Below are 18,985 nucleotides of genomic sequence, written 5' to 3'. Positions count from 1 at the left end.
CCTTAGTATCAAAGTTTATAATGCAGTGTGGCTTCTCAAGTTTATCAGAGCTTTCAGTAGCCACATCAACATTACAAACAGATTTTGAACAATCATCTTTTTTAATTGATGAACCTTTAATACATAATATGAGCTCCTGAATATTTTCACAGGTGTCATCAATTTCATGGACATATTGGGTTTTAGCATTACAAGCCTTAGCAATATATCCTCTTTTCCCACACGTTCTAGAAATTGCATTTCTAGCCATACATTTGGTACTAGAAGCAATATGTCCTGGAGCTCCACATCTGTAACATTTGAAAACATGTGAATTAGATTGTGGAGGCATGTTAGTAGGACAAGACATTCCAGAAGGTTTGCTAAAGGACTTAGATTGAAATTCCCCCCCCCCCCATATTTTACTACTTTGGTTTCATCAACACATGCATGGATTTGTGATCCTTTTGAACTTAAATCTTTTTGAGTCAGAATCTTTTGATACTACGTCTTTCGACACTATGGAGCTAGTAAACCAATCCATCTCTTTAATCCATAGATCTGTATTCTCTAGACCTTTAGCTATTTGTATAGCTTCTTCTAAGGTAACGTCTTTAATAAGCAGTTTTTCTCTTTTGTTGTTAGTACACCTAACAATTTGATCACGTATAAGTGAATCTCCTAAATTCTCAAACTGGCAAGTTAAAGACAGCCCCCTTAACGCAGCTACGTAGGTTGCAATATCTTCATCAACATTTTGAACACGACAAAAAAACTTATGCCTCTCTAATACTGTATTCATCTTGGCAGTAAACCTTTTCTCTAACATTTACATGCTCATATCATAGACATTGGTTGGTTGCCCATTACCCATCCCTAGGGATATTTCAGGTAAGTCTTCATATAAACGACGCCCCTCAACACCTAGGTGATGAAGCAAAATAGCTTGTTTGCGAATAGAACCATATTTATCCACCCCAGTTGCTAAAACGTAGCTTAAGAATATTTTTTTCCATTCTTGCCAGTGTATAGCAGGTTCCCGGGGGTTGGAAGAAAGGAAGGAGAGGCCGCTAACCCATTATCAGCCATTACAACAGAATGAAGAAAAGCAGTATTAATTCAATTCAAATATAACCTGAAAGGAAAACAATGTTAAAAAAAAAAGTAATTAACTAAAATAACAAATTACTGTCAATGGAGAGTTTTTTGAAGTTCCTTGATAATGAAGCTTCTTGCACAAGTACTCAGAGATTTGCTTCAAAAGTATCGACTTGAAATCACAGCATTAAACAGGCTTCTTTAAGTTCGCCGAGCGCGGCGTCGATGTCGTTATGACGATTGTTTCTACAGGAAGTGTATTGCGATGTATTTCCCAAGGAAGTTGGTGAAACTGCTCCCCGACCAATTAAAATGGCCACCCGGCACAGGTTACATCTTTAACCTTACGCACGTTGTGCACTCAGTATTTCTTTCAGTAGGCGATTGGGCACAGCGCGTGTTAGAGCGTTACTAGGATACTATGGGCATTTAGAAGTTGCAGATTCACATGGATTTTGTTCGTTAAGACTTTTAGAAGATGCAGCGTAACAGTAAACACTCAATCATCTTCAAGAGCTACCAATCGATACACATGTTGAAAGTTTTAGCGCATCTCCAATAGTCCGCTTCACAGCACACAAAGTTTGTTTTCTTTACCTCTCCTTCAGCGCACAATGCTTGTTTCTCACAATGCACAAAGCTCGCCTTCACAGCGCACAAAGCAGGTCATTCACAGCGCAATATGTGATGAAGTCAACAGCATCATTTCCACAAAAGAGTATTGAAAATCAATGCAAGAAGCAAATCCAACACAAGAATGTATATAAGATCGATGTCCAAAATAAATGTAGAAGTAGAATTTCTTCTAGTCAGACGATAATTATTTTAGGATCATTGTAGAAGAAAAAAGATGGATATCTACTATATACAAAGTACATACCAGTAGCAAAGCATCCCGTAATAAACGTGAATTTCTTGAAACTCTTGAAAATTTGAAATGTATACCAAATCCAGGTATCATCCAGGTATCATCCAGGGGTGGAGGTTCTTGATGTCTGTCCCCTGCACAGACTACAACCCTCATCGCCAATGTAAAGATGTCTCCAACACAGTAATAAGTTGGTCAACTTTATTGGTAGTACAAAGATAACAAGACCTCCAGCTACTTCTCCAGCTCCAATGTCTTATCTGCCCCACTTCAAAGAACAACATTCTATTAACCTAGCAACAGCGTAACATTCTACCATGATTAAATCCCCACAGAAAGCTTCCCACATTGCCATCATTGTGACTCTCTTGCCTGGCCTCACTGAGTGAGGTGATCCTTTGTTGTATGTGGCCTTGCTGCAGGCTCTTTTCCTTCCAGGTTACATGGAGCTCATCTTAAATTCATTGAAGCATTATGTTATGTTACTCAAATGTCCAGCAATAAATGCTTTTTATTGCAAAAGTCACTTTTTCGGATTCAATGTCTTTCCCATCTACTGAGCATTACCAATGCAAAGCCAATCAGTAACATTAGTTATTGTCCCTTCCCCTCCTTAAGCACATAAGTCGGGTGAGAGTAAATACGTAGCATTATTGATTGGATCCACTGTCAGTGATTCTATGGAAACCCTATATATTCAGTTCTGCAAAACTCTGTGATCAGACCAAATACTTACTACAAGATTGCTTGATTCAATGTTCCACCTTGTCATTTCCCTATGAAAAAACTGTGTTTGTTTCATCCAGGGATGGCAGTACACAATTTATCAATTGACGCAAATACCCATTTTAAAATGCAGTCCAAAAGTCGGAACACTACTAATAACATCCGAAGATTCTTCAGGATTCTAGAGATAGCCCCAGTGTAGCGGCCAGACGTGGTGGCATTAATCCTAAATTTTGAGAAGGCATTCAGTACACTCAATTGGGACTAAGTATAATGCTAGGCAAATTTGGGTTCTCTCCTCCTCCTCATAATGATACATTTGCTTTAAGTTAACTGGGTAGCCAGTTTTCGACTGGGCAGGTTTATATCAGACCCCATCATGATCGGAAGGGACACCAGGAAGGGTGCACACTCTCCCGCTACTCTCCGTCCTAGCAACAATTTGATTTCGAGCAAAGGACCACGACTGGAGCACATCTCTTTCAGGTGGTGTCCATGCAGTCTCCCTCTATGCGGACAAGGTTCTGCTTTATTTGAGGGATTCAGACTGAGGCCTTACCACCATCACTTGGGTTTCGGGGCGGTCTCCGGCCTACTAGTCAACAATGGTAAATCCTGTCTATTCCCTCTAACTCAGGGACCAGGGACCACCCCTTCTTAATATTTCTCTGGGTGATTGCCCGATATGGTGGGGTCCGTTATATGGGAATACTCATGTACCATGCAGAGGAAGACCTATGGGTGGGTAATTTGGTACGAGGAGTGAATTCCCTTAGGTCAGGTGACATTTTAGATGTTGCTACCCCTCTGGGTCATCAGACGCATTTCCATCTCTAAGATTGTTATGTTGTCAATACAGCTTTATTATTTTGTGAATTTCCCAGTTTGTCTTACTCGATACTTCTCTTGCGATTTGCGTCCACTCTTGGGAGAATTGGTATGGCCTAGCAGACGCCAAAAAGTGGCCATGCCCGTGCTCCAGTTTCCTATGACAGAGGCGGCCTTGGTGCTATTAACTTTGAGGCTTTTTACCCTGCGCCACAGTTGAAATAGGGATCTAGCTGGCTTGACGAAACTTGCATGGTCTGGAGACTACTTTGCTTGTCTGAATTATGGACATGGTGTTTTGCGGGACTCCCTGTGTAAGGCATCCTCAGCTCACACATTTGAATCCTGGCATTCAATAACATTGTGCTGGCCCAGGCTGAAAGTAAGGCACTTCACAAAGACGAGTGCAAAGGTCTCCACATGTACCCAATTACAGATAATTTGAATGCTTTGCGGACAGCTCTAGGACAAAAGCTAAGAGATGATACTCTGCACCCATGAGTGGCCCCTGTTTGTAGTACACTCACTTTTTGCACAATTTGGCCTGATCTCTGCTGCACCTGCAAATGCATACCTCGGAAAGCTGGTCTTTACCCCTCTCTCTCTTTTCTCAAAGGCAATTACCTCTTAAATACCCAATTTTCCTCAGCATACCTTCACACCACCCCATTTATCCTACCACAACCAACGATTGTTCTTTGCCCCCTTTTTTGTGTTTTACATTATTGTTTTATAAGCTACTGTGACTGACACTGTTACTGAATACCTTGCATTGAGATTTCTATGCCATAGTTACCTATTGCTGTTGTTTCATTTTTTCACTCGAAGAAATCGTATGCAGAATATGTACGGATGCAACCTGTGTAATTTGTTTCTTAAAAATGTAATAAAAGCGAGTTAAAAAAATGCAATCCAAAAAAGAGACACTTCACTAGAACTACGATCCATTTAGTTAAGAAAATTCAGGACAAAAAAGGTCAATTATTTAAAGCAATTAATGGATCTATTTCATACAATAAAATTTTCATTGATACAGATTAAAAGATGTAGTGATGTGTTCCATCAGATAAATTAAGGTTAAATATAAATGTTGGCAATCAAACAATTCACTTCAGAGTATCATTGTATTGCCTATTTTGCCTATCTAAAGCAGCATTTTGGTATTATTCTACAAATACTGTGATGATTTCTGTCTTTTCTATAGGATGCCTACACGCTGTCTATCGAAAGCCTCGCTGAAGTAACCGCTCGTTGTATTGAACAACTTCATAAGATAGCGGAGTTAATTCTTCATGGGCAAGACGTGGAAAAGCCAGCTCAGGACCAGGCAAAAGTTCTGACTAGGTAAACTAGCTCTTCACCTTTTGTTGCCTAATAAATTTTGTACGCAATATGCTGTGCGTTGAAATGCAAGACTAATCTTGAGGAATCATATAGTATGTATGATAATCTAAACTTTACCCGGTGTGCTTTGTAACATAAACCGCATGTAACTTTATAATATTTGGGATTTTATCAGGTTTGACCAAAGACTTCGAAATCCGCAAAGAGGACATACACACATTTCAATCTCATATAGCTCAGTTACATGTATAGTGATTAGTTTATTACTTTAATATGTAGAATATCATGAGTGAAAGATGAACTCTCTATCTTTCTCTGTAGAGGGTGTTCTTACAAGGAAGAAGGATGCATTTTTCACACATGTTTGCACCCCGTTGAAGAGGGACTAAATTTAGACCAATTGGCCAATTGGCATACCCCTCAGTCATCAAGGGACGGGAATAAAACCCCAAACCAGGAACCCCTGAATAATAACATGAGTTAAAAAATATAGATAATGCACAAATACCCTTCCCTGCTTAAAATATTACCAATAGTTTATTGCTAAAAAAGTTATAAACAATAACATTAAAGGATTATATAAATATTAAAAGACAAGGTCAATATCACTTAGATTGTAGTAATCTTTAAAATCACTATAAAGAGTGATGCTATTACAAATACATCAATGCATAATGGTGAACATTTTAAACATCTAATTGAAAATGTTGATTGTGTAAACAATGATTAAAAAGTTTAATTGACTGAGTAGATTTTGATATATATTCAAAACATTATATGCATTGTTGATGAGGGGGTGTGAGTTTGCAAAATGTCAAAACGATGTTTCTGAGGCCCAGGTTTACACTAGAAGGAATACAGTATCTGACCATCAGGCATTTGATCTATCTCTATCCTCTTGCTTTAAATCTTCCCTGGCTCTGGGGCTGATGAGTGGGCATATGATGAAAACCAATGGGCCTACCCTTTCTAAACACTTCTAGGGTGAGTGTAAGGTCATGAGATTAAAATACAGTTTGGCAGTTGACCCTGAAAAAGAGTGAATGCATAGGTTAATGCTAGCATGCTTCTGTCGTAATGCAGTCAGCACCTGCATTTACGGAACCAGCAGAATTCTGCCATATAGTTACAGGTATTTTAACACTTTTAATACAACATTAAAACAAGGTTGTCATATGTATAGAGTTCTTTATTGTCTTAATTTACATGAAACATCCACTTTTTCAGTTGGATTATCCAGAAGAATTAGATCTCAGTCAATATAAATAATTTGACTAAACATGTGTGGGAAAGTTACACCTATAGTATGCGCACAAGTTCTTGTATACGCTGTGCAGAATTATATATAAGTGCACATTTATGTACTACCATGCAAAAGTGGGCTAAGTTATTACTTGAAGTTAAAACCCTTCTTCCAGCTATGGTAAGCTTATTACTAAAGCATATGAGTGTAAATTCATAAGAGGCAATACAATGCAGATGGCAATAAAAAATAAAGCATATACATAAATGATGACTCTGGTAAATAGTTCTTAATGGTTGCTGTGAGCAATAAATAATAAAATGCCTCTAGAATAAATACAAAGATGTAGCTAAATATATGTACACAACAATCATGCTCCGTGAGCTGTCTTCAACTTTGGAAGCTGCTTCCGTTAGCAGAGATTTTGCCATTGCAAGTTAACTATAATAACTTAATGCAGTCGAGCAGCTGCCTTGTTTCATTATTACAGTTGACTGCAGATGTCAGCATTTGCTGTGTAATAAGGAAATTTGCAATGGGCTTTTTTATACAGGGATTTCAGGCGACTAAGTATTATAAGGAGCATTATGTGCAACATAAATTTGTGGTTGTGTTGCACTGTGTACACAACTTGCAACTTCTCTCTGGGAGTGAAAGAGATGATCCATGTGAAAATTAATATCACCTGTAATCCAAAATGGAATTCGTCCTAATGGTGATGTATGCTAAAACCATATTTCCTTAACAAAAGTGCAGTGTGTGTACATATTAGTCAATAGTGTGTTCCCAGATATTGATTCAACCAATACCACTGATCTAACATTTAATATCTTTGGCGCACTGACTGCTTGAGCTTTGTGCCCTGTCACTTTTCACTGAGTTCCCCAATAGTGAAAAACCCCTGTCTAAGAATGGCATTGTCCATTCCTCGAAGGGTTTATAATGTTTACAATAAATATTTCCTATTTATATGCAGGTGCATTTGTAACCTGCGCTGATACCTCCCAGCTTACTCATGCTAACAATGATCACAGGAGACAATAATAAACTCCTTCAAACCGAGCCACTCCTGAAAGACCTTCTACTAAAACTGTGTGTTACCCATACTCCCCTAACAAGTAGTTTTAAGTAGTGAGATGCTTACTCTAACATACAGTGGTGTGGATTGCAACCACATATCACAATATCAAGTTTTCAGCAGTACCACACCAGATAATCAGAAGGGGTAAAAGAAAAAAGGTGTGGATCTCCGTCTGCACTGCAATATATAGCATAATAAATAAGGAGCAGATTGAGCAAGGCTTGAGGGACATTCTTTACAAATGTAAGGTCTCTCAAATAGGCATATCTCTCTGCAGTTGTATGTTATAGTATGTTATAGAGGCTTATATAGCGCTCAGTTGCCCCAGCAAAGGGGCGTCCCGGCGCTTCCAACAACAGATAATTAGAACTGATTGCTACGGCGGTAAGCTCTAACATAACAGCGGCTAAAATAAACAATTTTAGTGGAAAGAGGTGTGTTTTAATAGCCTTTCTAAAATCCAACAGACCCTCCTGTCAACGTATATGAACCGGGACAGAGTTCCACAATTTGGCTGCCAGGTAGCAGAAGGAACGTCCTCCCGCTCGACAACTCTGCACCCGCGGGACAGCGACCAAATTCAGCCCCAGAGAACGCAGTGCACGGGGTGGAACATACGGGGTCAGCAAATTGCAGAGCAGATTAGGTATGGCAAGTTTCAAAATCTTAAAAGAAAGACATAGCGTCTTAAATTGGATCCGCTCCGCCTTAGGGAGCCAATGAAGTCTCCGGATGGTATCGGCAATAGGACAGAACCGTGGAAGTCCTACTAAGGCTCTGGCCACCGCGTTTTGGATACACTGCATCCGGATGATCTCAGCTTGGTTAGCCTCCAATAACAAGGAACTAGCATAGTCCAGGCGAGAAAGAATAGTCGACTGGAGAGTTGACGAATCAAAGAATTTCAGGATAGGTATAAGACCTCGTAAAAGGCAGAAACATGTACATGCCACTTTTTTTAGTCTGAATGCAAAAACTAAGAGAGGAGTCCATCCACAACCCCAAGTTCTTGACTTCCTTCTTAGGTTCCGGGGCCTTACCCAAAGCATTCAGCCACCAGTGCTCACCCCACAGGCTAGCATTCTTGCCAACTAGCAAAACTTCGGTTTTATTTGCATTTAGTTGCAAATAATTAGAAGTCATCCAATCCACCACGGCCTTCAGGCTGCTTCTGATCCTAGAGGTATTCAGGGTAGAACCTTCCGGCAGTGCAACCACTAGCTGCGTGTTGTCCGCATATGAGACCATTGAAAGATCCCACTGCCTGGCGACCGCAGCCAGTAGCTGAACATAAAGGTTAAACAATGTGGGGCTCAAAGCCGAACCCTGAGGGACCCCCTGTTCAATAGAACGTACCGGGGATAGAAATGGGGGAGTAGAGACGCGGAAAGATCTTCCAGTCAAAAAAGATCTAAACCATTCCAGAGCTAGGCCCGAAATTCCTGCCTCCTCCAAACGTTGGAGTAGAACACCATGCGAGTCCGTGTTAAAGGCAGCACTAAAGTCCAGCAGGATCAGTGCCGCCGTTTGACCAGAATCAAGAATGGTCCGCAGGTGTTCAGTCATGGCCAAGAGCGCTGTCTCCATACTATGGCCGGCGCGGAAGCCGTGTTGTGTAGCATCCAGAATGTTATTGGAGAGCAAAAAGTTGGTGAGTGTGATGTTAACATGTGCCTCCGCAACCTTCGCCACCCAGGGAAGAAGAGAAATAGGTCTAAAATTCTCAGGTTTAGTTGAGTCTAAGGTTGTTTTTTTAAGAATGGAGGACACCCAAGCCTGTTTCCCCTGCGCCGGCACCATGGCGGACGAGAAGGAGGAGTTAATTATCTGACGGAGAGGCGTCAGAAAAAGCAAGGACTCCCTAAACTGATCAGGCTTTAGAGGGTCGGCAGGCGAACCAGATTTAATTTTCACACTCAGCCTACTAAGGTACTCATAAGAAATCTCAGGGATGACCATAAGACTAGAGGTCAGCCCTGGTCTGAAAGGAGTGTAAGTACGGGAAGGGGTCATGGAAGGAAAGGACCTATAAATTGCACGTACTTTCTCCACAAAGAAGGAGGCCAGGTCTTCACAATGAAGTTCGGAGGTGGTTATAGGCACCCAGGTTTTGCTGGCACTAAGATCTTTTAAGATTTAAAAAATGCATTTAGCAGGATTAGGGCTAAACTGAATCTCATTAGCGTAGTAGGCCGCCCGCGTCTTACAGATGGCTCTATGATAAGATTTAAGTTTGGCCAGATAATGTGCTTTTTTCCCAGGGTCATAATCTTTCCTCCAGTCACGCTCTGTTCTTTTACACGATTTCCTCAGTATAGTCAGAGCGTTGTTGTACCAAGGACTGGACTCCTGAGAGCGTCCCTTTAACCAGCTCGCCGGAATAAGAGAGTCTAGCGCCCGTATAATCCAGGCGCAGAACATCTCATAGCCTGACTCAACATTGTTAAAAGGACCCAAAGGGTCCACCCTAAGAAGTGCATGAAAATCTTCTCGTCTTAATTTCCGCCAAGGTCCTTTATAAACAGGTCGCTGAGGGGCCTTATATAGGGGCTCTGATATAGGGAAGGTCATTTCAACCAACAAATGGTCTGACCAAGCCACAGGGGGTAAGGGTCGCCACAGTTGCAGACTCAGGGGTCGATTAGGATCGCGGGTGGACTTGCGTCCGTCCGCGACCCCAGAGCAGGAGGGAACCTCCGCATGGCATGCGGAGTTCCCTCCTGTGCAATTAGGATGTGACCGCCACCCTGGCGGTCACATCCTCTATTTTTAACATTGCCGCGGGTGCAGCTTCAAGCTGCACCCGCGGCAATGTTAAAAATGCACGCATTGCATTTGCATGCAGAAAGAGGCAGGCACCACGCGGTGCCTGCCGCTTTCTGCATGCAAATGCAGGGGGGTACCATAGGTACCCCCCATGTGCACCCCCCACCCCCCCTTCACCTAGGGGGCCCGCAACGGGCCCCTGCAGTGAAGTTCTGTATGCTTTTCCGCGGCGGAAAACCCGCCGCGGAAAAGCATACTTTACTGGCCATCCTAATATGGTGGACGGTGTCTGGAAGACACCGTCACCATATTAGAGCTTTTCCGCCGCGGTTGTAATCCGACCGCGGCGGAAAAGCTGCGGACGGAAACCAGGACCCACCAGCCATCCTAATCTGGCGGTGGGTCTTTGGTCAGTCCGCTGCGGATTTTCCGCATCCTCGGGGCCGGCGGTGGCTTCCGCCGGCCCCGAGGATGCGGAAAATCCGCAATCATAATGACCCCCTTAATGTTAAAAAAAATGAGGTCTAACAGATGGCCCCCTCTATGTGTGTGACTTGCGACCAGTTGATAAAGCTGAAATGCAGCTAAATCTGCAAGCAAGCTACAGATGGTCTTGTCTTGCACAAGATCAAAATAAAGATTTAGATCGCCAAAAATGCTAAAATTAGCAGTCCCCACGGCAAGCGTCCCTACTACCTCCAGAAGTGCATTTTTAAAGCTAATAGCTTGCCCCGGTGGCCTATACACGAGGATCCCAGAAAGGGTCAAGTGAGTGCCCACGGAAATGCTAAAATGTGCACATTCGCATCCCTCTACTATAACCTTAGTAAAGAGACAGGAGTAGCAGGATTTAAAAATCACTGCGATGCCACCTCCCCTAGTCTCTCTATTTATCATGCAGATAGAGTAATCTGAAGGTAGAGCTAAATTAGGCTCAGCTACCATGTCCCCATTAAACCACGTCTCTGTCAGAAAAAATATATCTGGAGTTTCATCAGTGATGAGATCATAAATTTCAGCATGATGTTTAGCTAATGATCTCACATTCAGCTGCAAAATGTTTAACCGTCGTTGAGGAGATGTGGCAGGAGGGGATGGAAGAGACAAAGGTGTAGGGAGTGCAATCATACCGCACGAGCAGCTGGTAGGGGCACTCAAAGGGTGTAGTGAGGGAGTATTGCAACGGTTGATTAGAGGATTCATGGCTAGTAGAGCTTCCCTAGAGTAAGTACGACCTCCTGGCCCATCTCGACCAGCATTTCTGGCGAGAGGTGACGTACTGGTGCGGACGGATGCAGACGGGCTTGCCTTTGGCGCGCCCGCTGCGCGCGTCCGCTGCGCTCACGCACCATATCACACTTAAGTAAGCGACAGGGAGTGCAGAACAACTAGACCGCCATCCAAAATGGCGTCTCTCTGCGTGCAACCAGAAGGGAGGGTTTCCGGTCCTCGCTCTCGCCTTTGCCCTCCACAACAAGGCTGCGGTGGACCGGGACGTTCGAGAGCAGGCAGCAAGATCAGGTAAGTGAAGTTAAATGCAGCAGTTACTTTAAGAACAATAGTCAAACATTAAAAAATAAATGTTGTCCCACAACCACTATATTAAAAAGACTAAACAGGAGCTAAGTTTTTCAATGACCCAGCGTAGCAGCAGTTCGAATGTTGTGCTGTTCAAACAGTGCAAAAGCGTACCTATCCCAGATTAAATACCGGTGCTGGAAGCGTAGAACAACTAGACCGCCATCCAAGCTGGCGTTTCTATGCGCGCTACCGGAAGTAAGGGTTTCCAGTCCTCGCTCTCGCCATTGTCCTCCACAACAATCAGCCACAAGGCTGCGGTGGACCTGGGCGTTCGCGAGCAGGCCGCAAGATCAGGTAATTGAAGTTAAATGCAGCAGCTACTTTAAGAACAATAGTCAAACGTTAAAAAATAAATGTTGCCCCACAACCACTATATTAAAAAGATTAAACAGGAACTAAGTTTTTCAATGACCCAGCGTAGCAGCAGTTCGAAAGTTCTGCTGTTCAAAACAGAGACCTATTTAGACGTTCTAGGGAAGTGTTAAGCTAATCATCCATGCAGATGTGGAGAAAGCTACAGTGTGATGTGATGCTAATCATAAACATTTACAATACCTTTGCTACACTTATCTGCTCTTGACAACTCAAACCTAAATTATCCAGATGTAGGTGGTGCAGAAAGTGCATGAGCCCCTACATTTTTAGTTTGGTATGAGAGAAAAATACTACATCTAGAAAATGGTTTTTCATGCCGAGAAACAGGCATAGATAGGCTATGGTGGAAATATCACCAATTTCCTGTGCATGGGGATTTTCCATGATACATATACTGCATATGTATGCATGCACAACCTGAGGGGTTTAGACTACACATGGTATTTTTGGGATTTCCGAAAATCTGCCTTAAGCATCTACATCAAGCAAATTAAGATGTTTGTGTTTGGCGCAGGCAAAGTTGACTGTAAGTTCTTCATAGAATATTTAGTCATTAGTTGAAATAATTTGTATAACGTGTTTACAGAATATTCCTGCTATTTTGGTCAAATTAGCGGAATGTATCTTGTGATTAAGTGATTTTTACATGTAAAGAGTTTTGTACTCCACACATCGTAAAAGTAGTGTTACTAGTTGCTATATATTAGTGCATCCTGTTTCTCTTATCTTTTTGGACTCGCTATAGGCACATCTACTTATAGTGCTCACTATTTTTGGATTGTATGAAAACCGCTCCAACAGGTACTAGAGGGGAAATTCTGTTAATCATGGCTATCTTGTTTTTTTTTAGGTTAAATGATGCTATGTGTAAAGAAGTATCTTCGTTGTCAAATAATTTTTCAGATTTCCTGACTACAGCTGGAGTAAGTCATCAGTTTTTTAAAATTATCTGTATTTCTGTAATTGGCTATGTATTACAACCGACTCTTAAAATGCCAAAGCGCAATTAGAAATAGGGAGGACATTGATTATAAATGTCGAGTGTTTCTGTTTAGTGCTTATAATAGTACTATCTTAGGTTTGTCACTGTTTGAGACAACCCAAAGCTTTACAAACTTGATGTACTGCAAGTGTACAGTCATACTCATTATGAGTAATGACGTTCTTTATAATATTTTGTTATCCTGAACTCTACTTGTCAAGGGCATGGCAACAGTAAACCTGCTCAGTGGAAAGCGATTAACACCATAGCATCAATTTTATATCATACTTTTAAATGCAAAAAAAGCTCCAAAGTACTACACAATTATGATTTTATAAGGGGGTGCAGTATAACAAAGAAAAACAATTAGCAGGTGTTTATAGAGTACACCCAATCAGCCTGACACTGTGTTCGTGTCGAATTAGCATCAAAATATTCGTTTGACCTGACAATGAGACAAAGTTGCAGTTTGAACACTACCTTTGTGTTATACCAGAGAAGTATTGTCCTTCAGTGATTGTTTACTGTGATTTTCTACTTTCTTTTTTTTCACGTACATCTTTAACTTCTACAAGCAGAAGAAACCTCTTAGTTATTTATCTTTACTGGCTACCACAATAAGGTTCTGTAGCTAATGATTCAAGATTTTCTGCTAATTGTATTTTTTGATATTTAATAAAGATTTTGTTTTTCATGAGCAATAACAACCATATTAGATAAAGTATTGGTGCACCTGAGCGATTTACACACACACACCGTAAAGTATATCATGTCCGTGTTCCCATAAACCTCATCTTCTCAGCTTGGATCAACAGGGAGAGGGGTAAAAGTGGGGAAGATCGATCCTCACCAAAGCTAGTTTCCTCATCCTTGGAACGTAAACCTTTTTAAACTTTCCAGGGTAGCCTCTGACTTAGAATACCACTCTCTTCACCTCCATACCCGAATATTTGTATATACATCAAATATCAATTGTTGGTATATTCAGGCATCACAATTTCTGAGCATTATCCTTGTTTGCCGCAATACCCATGAATAGTGAGCATTTTATTGTGTCTCACAAGTTCTAATTCTCCTCCATCAATAAAAAATAAAAAACCTGATGTATCTTGCATGACCTCCTTCTTTCCAAGAACTCTGGTCAAACAATCGTTCACCCCCTCTCAGAAGGGACAGTGTCATACAGTATGAAGGTAAGTACCATTTTTTCCACCTCCCAAAGACAATCCGACAATGGTTTGATGTTAGAAATTATTTTAGGTGTACTCTAATGTAATATATCCTATATAAGATTGTAGGCTGGAGCAACTTGAATCCAGTTATAATTGCCACTCCTTGGGGTTCATTAAAGCATTCTCACAGTTGCTGCTGTCAAATGAGCTCATATTCCTTTTCCACTTTTCTCTCATTTTTTCTAGACTTTCGGGGAAGTATGCATAAGTTAGGTGTGTTATAAATAACCAATATAACTTTTCGTCTGAGCGGTTCCTCCTGTACTCAGCACACTAATGGTGTGTATTCTGGCACAGCTGTATCACTCTTCCTATATTTTACTTATAAATTCTGTGCCTGTGGTATAAGTATCTAAGAAGGTGCAGATTTAATTGTTATCTTATTGCAGCAGGGTGAAACATGTCATGTCATCTTGTCCCCAAACATACTTAGTGCTGAATAGACCTATCATGTCCCCAGATTGGAACTCCTCCAATCTCAACACTTTCTACATTCTACAACTCACCTATAATGGAATTGTATCCAGGAGATGGCTCTCCAAAACAAACAGTTTGGTCACAGTGTTCCAGGTTTCCAGTGCTATGTCTGTCAGTTCGGGTATCGCCAGAGATTATCCCTATGATATATCTTTTATATTCATTATGATGCTCTAGGTGAGGCGGGTATGCCTGGACACAGGTTCCGTGCTCACTGTGCTATTGGATTCTGCTGAACAGATCTGTGGTTGCTGGTGTTCCTATCTGGAGGAGATGTAGCTTAGCAGGTGAGGCTGGACTATTCCTATTGGAGCAGTACCAAGACTGATTTGCATAAAGCAGCTCCCTGTCTAGAGACAGCACACTATTCATTTCCCAAAATATGTATACAAAATGTAGATAAGTAGGGGCTATTTTGGTCAGTGAGCTTCATCTGCTGGTCTGTTAAATTGTCATTCACATTTTGATTCAGCCCACTTTACCCACTGCCTCTCTTCATTTAGAGTGATTGCACACAAAGCCTGTTCATGTCCTCCTAAAAATTGTTTCTTCTCTTCACTGACAAAATTGGTTCAAAGTGTGTTTTTTTATTGTTATGCCTTCATAATGATTGGTTTCTCTCTCCTTTATAGTATTGATGTTATTGTAACATTGCAGCTCCCTTTCGAGTTGAGTGCTTGGTTAGGTGGTGCTTCAGTCTCGTATATAATAATTCCAAAATGCATGGCACAACTGAAAGCTGCGTTGTTTAAAAAAAGCTGCACAATTAAAACAGCCACGTCAGTGGAGTTTTAAAAATGTTGAATTATTATTGCAAGCATACAGTGGGCACATTTAAGTGGCCGAATATTTTATTATTTTAGTCCTTTAAATGTTTGTGGTGTAAGCTTACTAAAAATAAAAGCAATTAAAACCTCGAACCAGCTCACCAAGGCCAGAACTATTGGTTTACCAACTGTTTCCATGTCGATATATTTCAGTAAAGCGGGTGAATTGCTTCAAGCCACCCACTTAGAGATGCGGAGAGCAGCTGGGAATGTTTCTTGTAAATGTAAATGTGCTCCCCTTTGTAACTGATTGTCAACTGAAATGCTGCTCCTATAGTCTTGTTGTTTCATCGCCTCCCACATGTCTATATCTAAAGTGGGTCTTGGTCCACATGTTTAGACTTTGTACCATTGCTGACAACTTTGTTTGACTTTCTCTACTAAAGAGGGCAGAAAGAGGAAGATTTTCCAATAGTGTTCACTATGTAGAAAAGCATACATATTATGTCAGCACATACATGGCTATAGGATGCTATCATTGTCATCTATGTTCTTTAAAAATGTTGTCTCAGAAATTCTGCCACTCCCAACATGTATAATCACCTTTTTCATTCAATTACCTTTTCAGCACAGATTCCAAATAAAATGAATTTTTAGGGATAGTCGTTATCCCAATTTGTTTAAGGGACAGCTGTGTGTATGTGAATGAATAGGTACCCAATGATTAAAAAACAATGGCGAACAAAAGTACATTTTTCTTTGACTGCCTGTAAATCGTAGCCCTTCCTAATTAACAACCTTTTTATAAGCTAGATTGTGCCGCACACCTTTCATGCAAGTTTGTTCGTGTGAGTTGTTCTGGCACATAAGGTTTAAGTCTGGGTATTATTCCTGACATTTTCTAGCTGTAGGTCTAGTTCCATTCATATAGGTCACTTGTCTTATTTTGTGACCCACTTCTTTGCTTTACACTAGTATGTCCTCTGCCCATTATAATCCTTTTTAAAGAACTTTAAAAACCTAGGAATGCAGTTTGGTGAAAAACAGGGGGCATTAGGCTTTATATACAGTGAAAGACTTTTCTCATAGGCTCACTCAGAGGCATCCATTTCCAAGCAAGTGTTTAATTGGTTGTCCCTCCCATGACAATCAAATGGACATCAATATTCTATCAGATCACCCTTATTGCATTACTTTAGACGTCCCAAAGATGTGCTATTTAAATGTGCATCTTACAGAATACCACTAACATGCTTTCCAAAGCCAAAAAGTACAATTTAGGCAGGATTGCTATTTCAAATATGGATAATCAATTGGAAATGTGCTATGTAATCCCTTATTAATATATATACACTTCATTCTAACAGAGTAAAAAGAAAGCAGAAGTTCTCAGTCCAATGGTGAACAGTGTTTTGGAAGAGGTAAACTTTTTTGTGTCTTTTCTTTACTGATTTTATAGCCACATTAGCATATTACTGTGAATCAAGGTTAAATAAAATGACTGTGTCATAACTTTAGCCACAATGGCTGTTTTCAACTTCAGTTAATACATAGCCATCTTTGTAAGTAATGATGCAAGTGTTGCTTGAGTAATCTTGCGTACCTACCTGTGTGAATGCCACTCCTTAAATGACTTACTGACTCGACCAATGAATACAGTGTTCCCCTTTTCACCCTCAAAATACAAGAAGGGTGATAGAACAGAACCATCTAGCTGTTGACTGATTGCATGCATGGCCCGGTGTAGATCATGAATAAGAATGGTGTTAATATAAAATCCCTTTAAATAGAGTGGTTTGAATATGTACAATGCAGTGACACTCCTAGCATTGTAAAAGATGTTCCTGATGAAGGTGAGCAAGTCACTATGCTGTTTATGAATCAGTTTCTCAACTGAGATTGGCAAAGTGGACAGATGACTATTCCAGATAATTAATCCAGATGATGCTGATTCCTTGACTCAGTGGGTCACTTTGCCCTACTGCATTACTTGGTGAGTATGCCCATGTGTCCAGATTTACTGATGTTGGAGGCATCAGTAGTTTGGGGAGGCAGCTTTACTAGGTATTACCTGTTGGACAGTGAGAGTCCTCTAAGAAATGAGGAACTACTTTGGTAATCAGTAGTTACGATCCCAAGTCTTCTGGTTATTTCGTATTTCGCGCTCAGTATTTCTCCTGGAGATTTTAGCTTCTGAAATATGTCCCTGAATAACAGTGGGTCTCCAGTGTTCCTTTGTGCCTTGTAATTACATTGGCACCGGTAAATCATATAACCTGTCCCACCGGAAATATGTAGGCACTTGTAATAGAAGCTATGGGGTGTTGTCTTGATCTGGACCTAGTTTCTTTTTTGCACTATATGATGATGCCTGGATAGGGGCAACATTTATAAATAGGATGTGTTTACTGGAAGCATGCCATGTGCACTTAAGGTTAAAAAGTATTGTATTTTTGACTGAATTATTTTGAAATTACATGTATATATATATGTTCAATAAAGAAATAAAGGTTAAAGGGACGTTATAGTTAGGGGAAAGTCGCAGTTAAAACATACTATTTTAAACAAATAAAAGCATTGAAATTCACCAGCTATAGGTATCTCAAATAACTGTAACTCATGCCCTAAAGTAAATATAACTCGTACCCCCACCATCCACAGTGTTGTTATCAATGATGTAATTGCATATGTTTCAGTGATGTTATCAATGATGCAATATAACATGTCAAAAGTGATGTAATATCTGAGGTATTTAGCAGTGGATGGCGAGGGTGTGAGTTACAGTTCCATTAGGGCACCAGTTATAGTTACTTGAGATAAATACAACAGGTGAATTTATGTGGTATTGTTTGTTTTAAATAGTATGTTTTAACTGACATTTTCACCTAACTATTTTGTCCCAAAAATCTTTGTTTTTATTCATTGAATTTCTATTTTTTTTCCTTTTTTTATTGTAAAGTAACATATCACAATTCCTAACTATAACATCTTTAACCTTTGTTTTTTGTCAATGAATTTCTATTTTTAATTATTTTTTTAAATTAGATGTCCATCGACATGCGAGGTGTGGGGTTGAGCTTGGGGCCTGGCCTGTGGCCAGGCCCTGCAAAAACCCCCACCTACCCCCCACAGGTGCCCAGGACCCCGCCACCGCATGTGACTGGCTATGTCTTGTAGCAGCATATAAGTTGTCATTTTAAGTAAGGCAGACCTACTTGCTTTGACAAAGGTTCAAAATACAAATGTATAATTCATAAATGCACAAATTGGAATGTTTAATAATAGTTATTATCTCAAATAATCTTTATTACAGCATTTTTTGAACAAGCAGTTAGACATGTCTACCTTTCTTAACATCTTTCAGGCCACAAAGTGCAACCATGGAACCAATCACAAGAGAGCCCTGATCTTCAGCTGAAGAGCATACAGCTCCAGCTTGGAATGCTTTAACAAATATGGCAAGCTTTCCTGTGGTCATAGATTCAACGACCCAGGAGTCTCACTGTGTTTTTTTAATGTTGTTGGGAGGCTGCTGCTCTCCCTGCAGCCCCCCACAACATTAACAAAAAATGGTTGGTGGTGTCTCAACCTCTTCTAGGGGCACCATCAGAAAGACAACACTTTATTTTAAAAAGCAC

General features: G+C 40.6%; 1 protein-coding gene across 1 annotated transcript in view; it reads left to right on the top strand.

Moving 5' to 3' along the window:
- FAM114A1 (family with sequence similarity 114 member A1) overlaps positions 1-18,985 on the top strand; it is a 226,055-nt gene that overhangs the window by 178,788 nt on the left and 28,282 nt on the right. Inside the window, exons 11-13 of the mRNA XM_086963982.1 lie at positions 4,704-4,843; positions 12,740-12,812; positions 16,715-16,768. Coding sequence (XP_086820108.1) covers positions 4,704-4,843; positions 12,740-12,812; positions 16,715-16,768 — 267 coding nt within the window. The remainder of the gene's footprint in view (positions 1-4,703; positions 4,844-12,739; positions 12,813-16,714; positions 16,769-18,985) is intronic.

The sequence above is a fragment of the Lissotriton vulgaris genome, chromosome 3_2, assembly GCF_964263255.1.
Source record: "Lissotriton vulgaris chromosome 3_2, aLisVul1.2, whole genome shotgun sequence".
Taxonomy (NCBI): domain Eukaryota; kingdom Metazoa; phylum Chordata; class Amphibia; order Caudata; family Salamandridae; genus Lissotriton; species Lissotriton vulgaris.
This window is presented reverse-complemented; position numbering and strand designations above follow the sequence as displayed.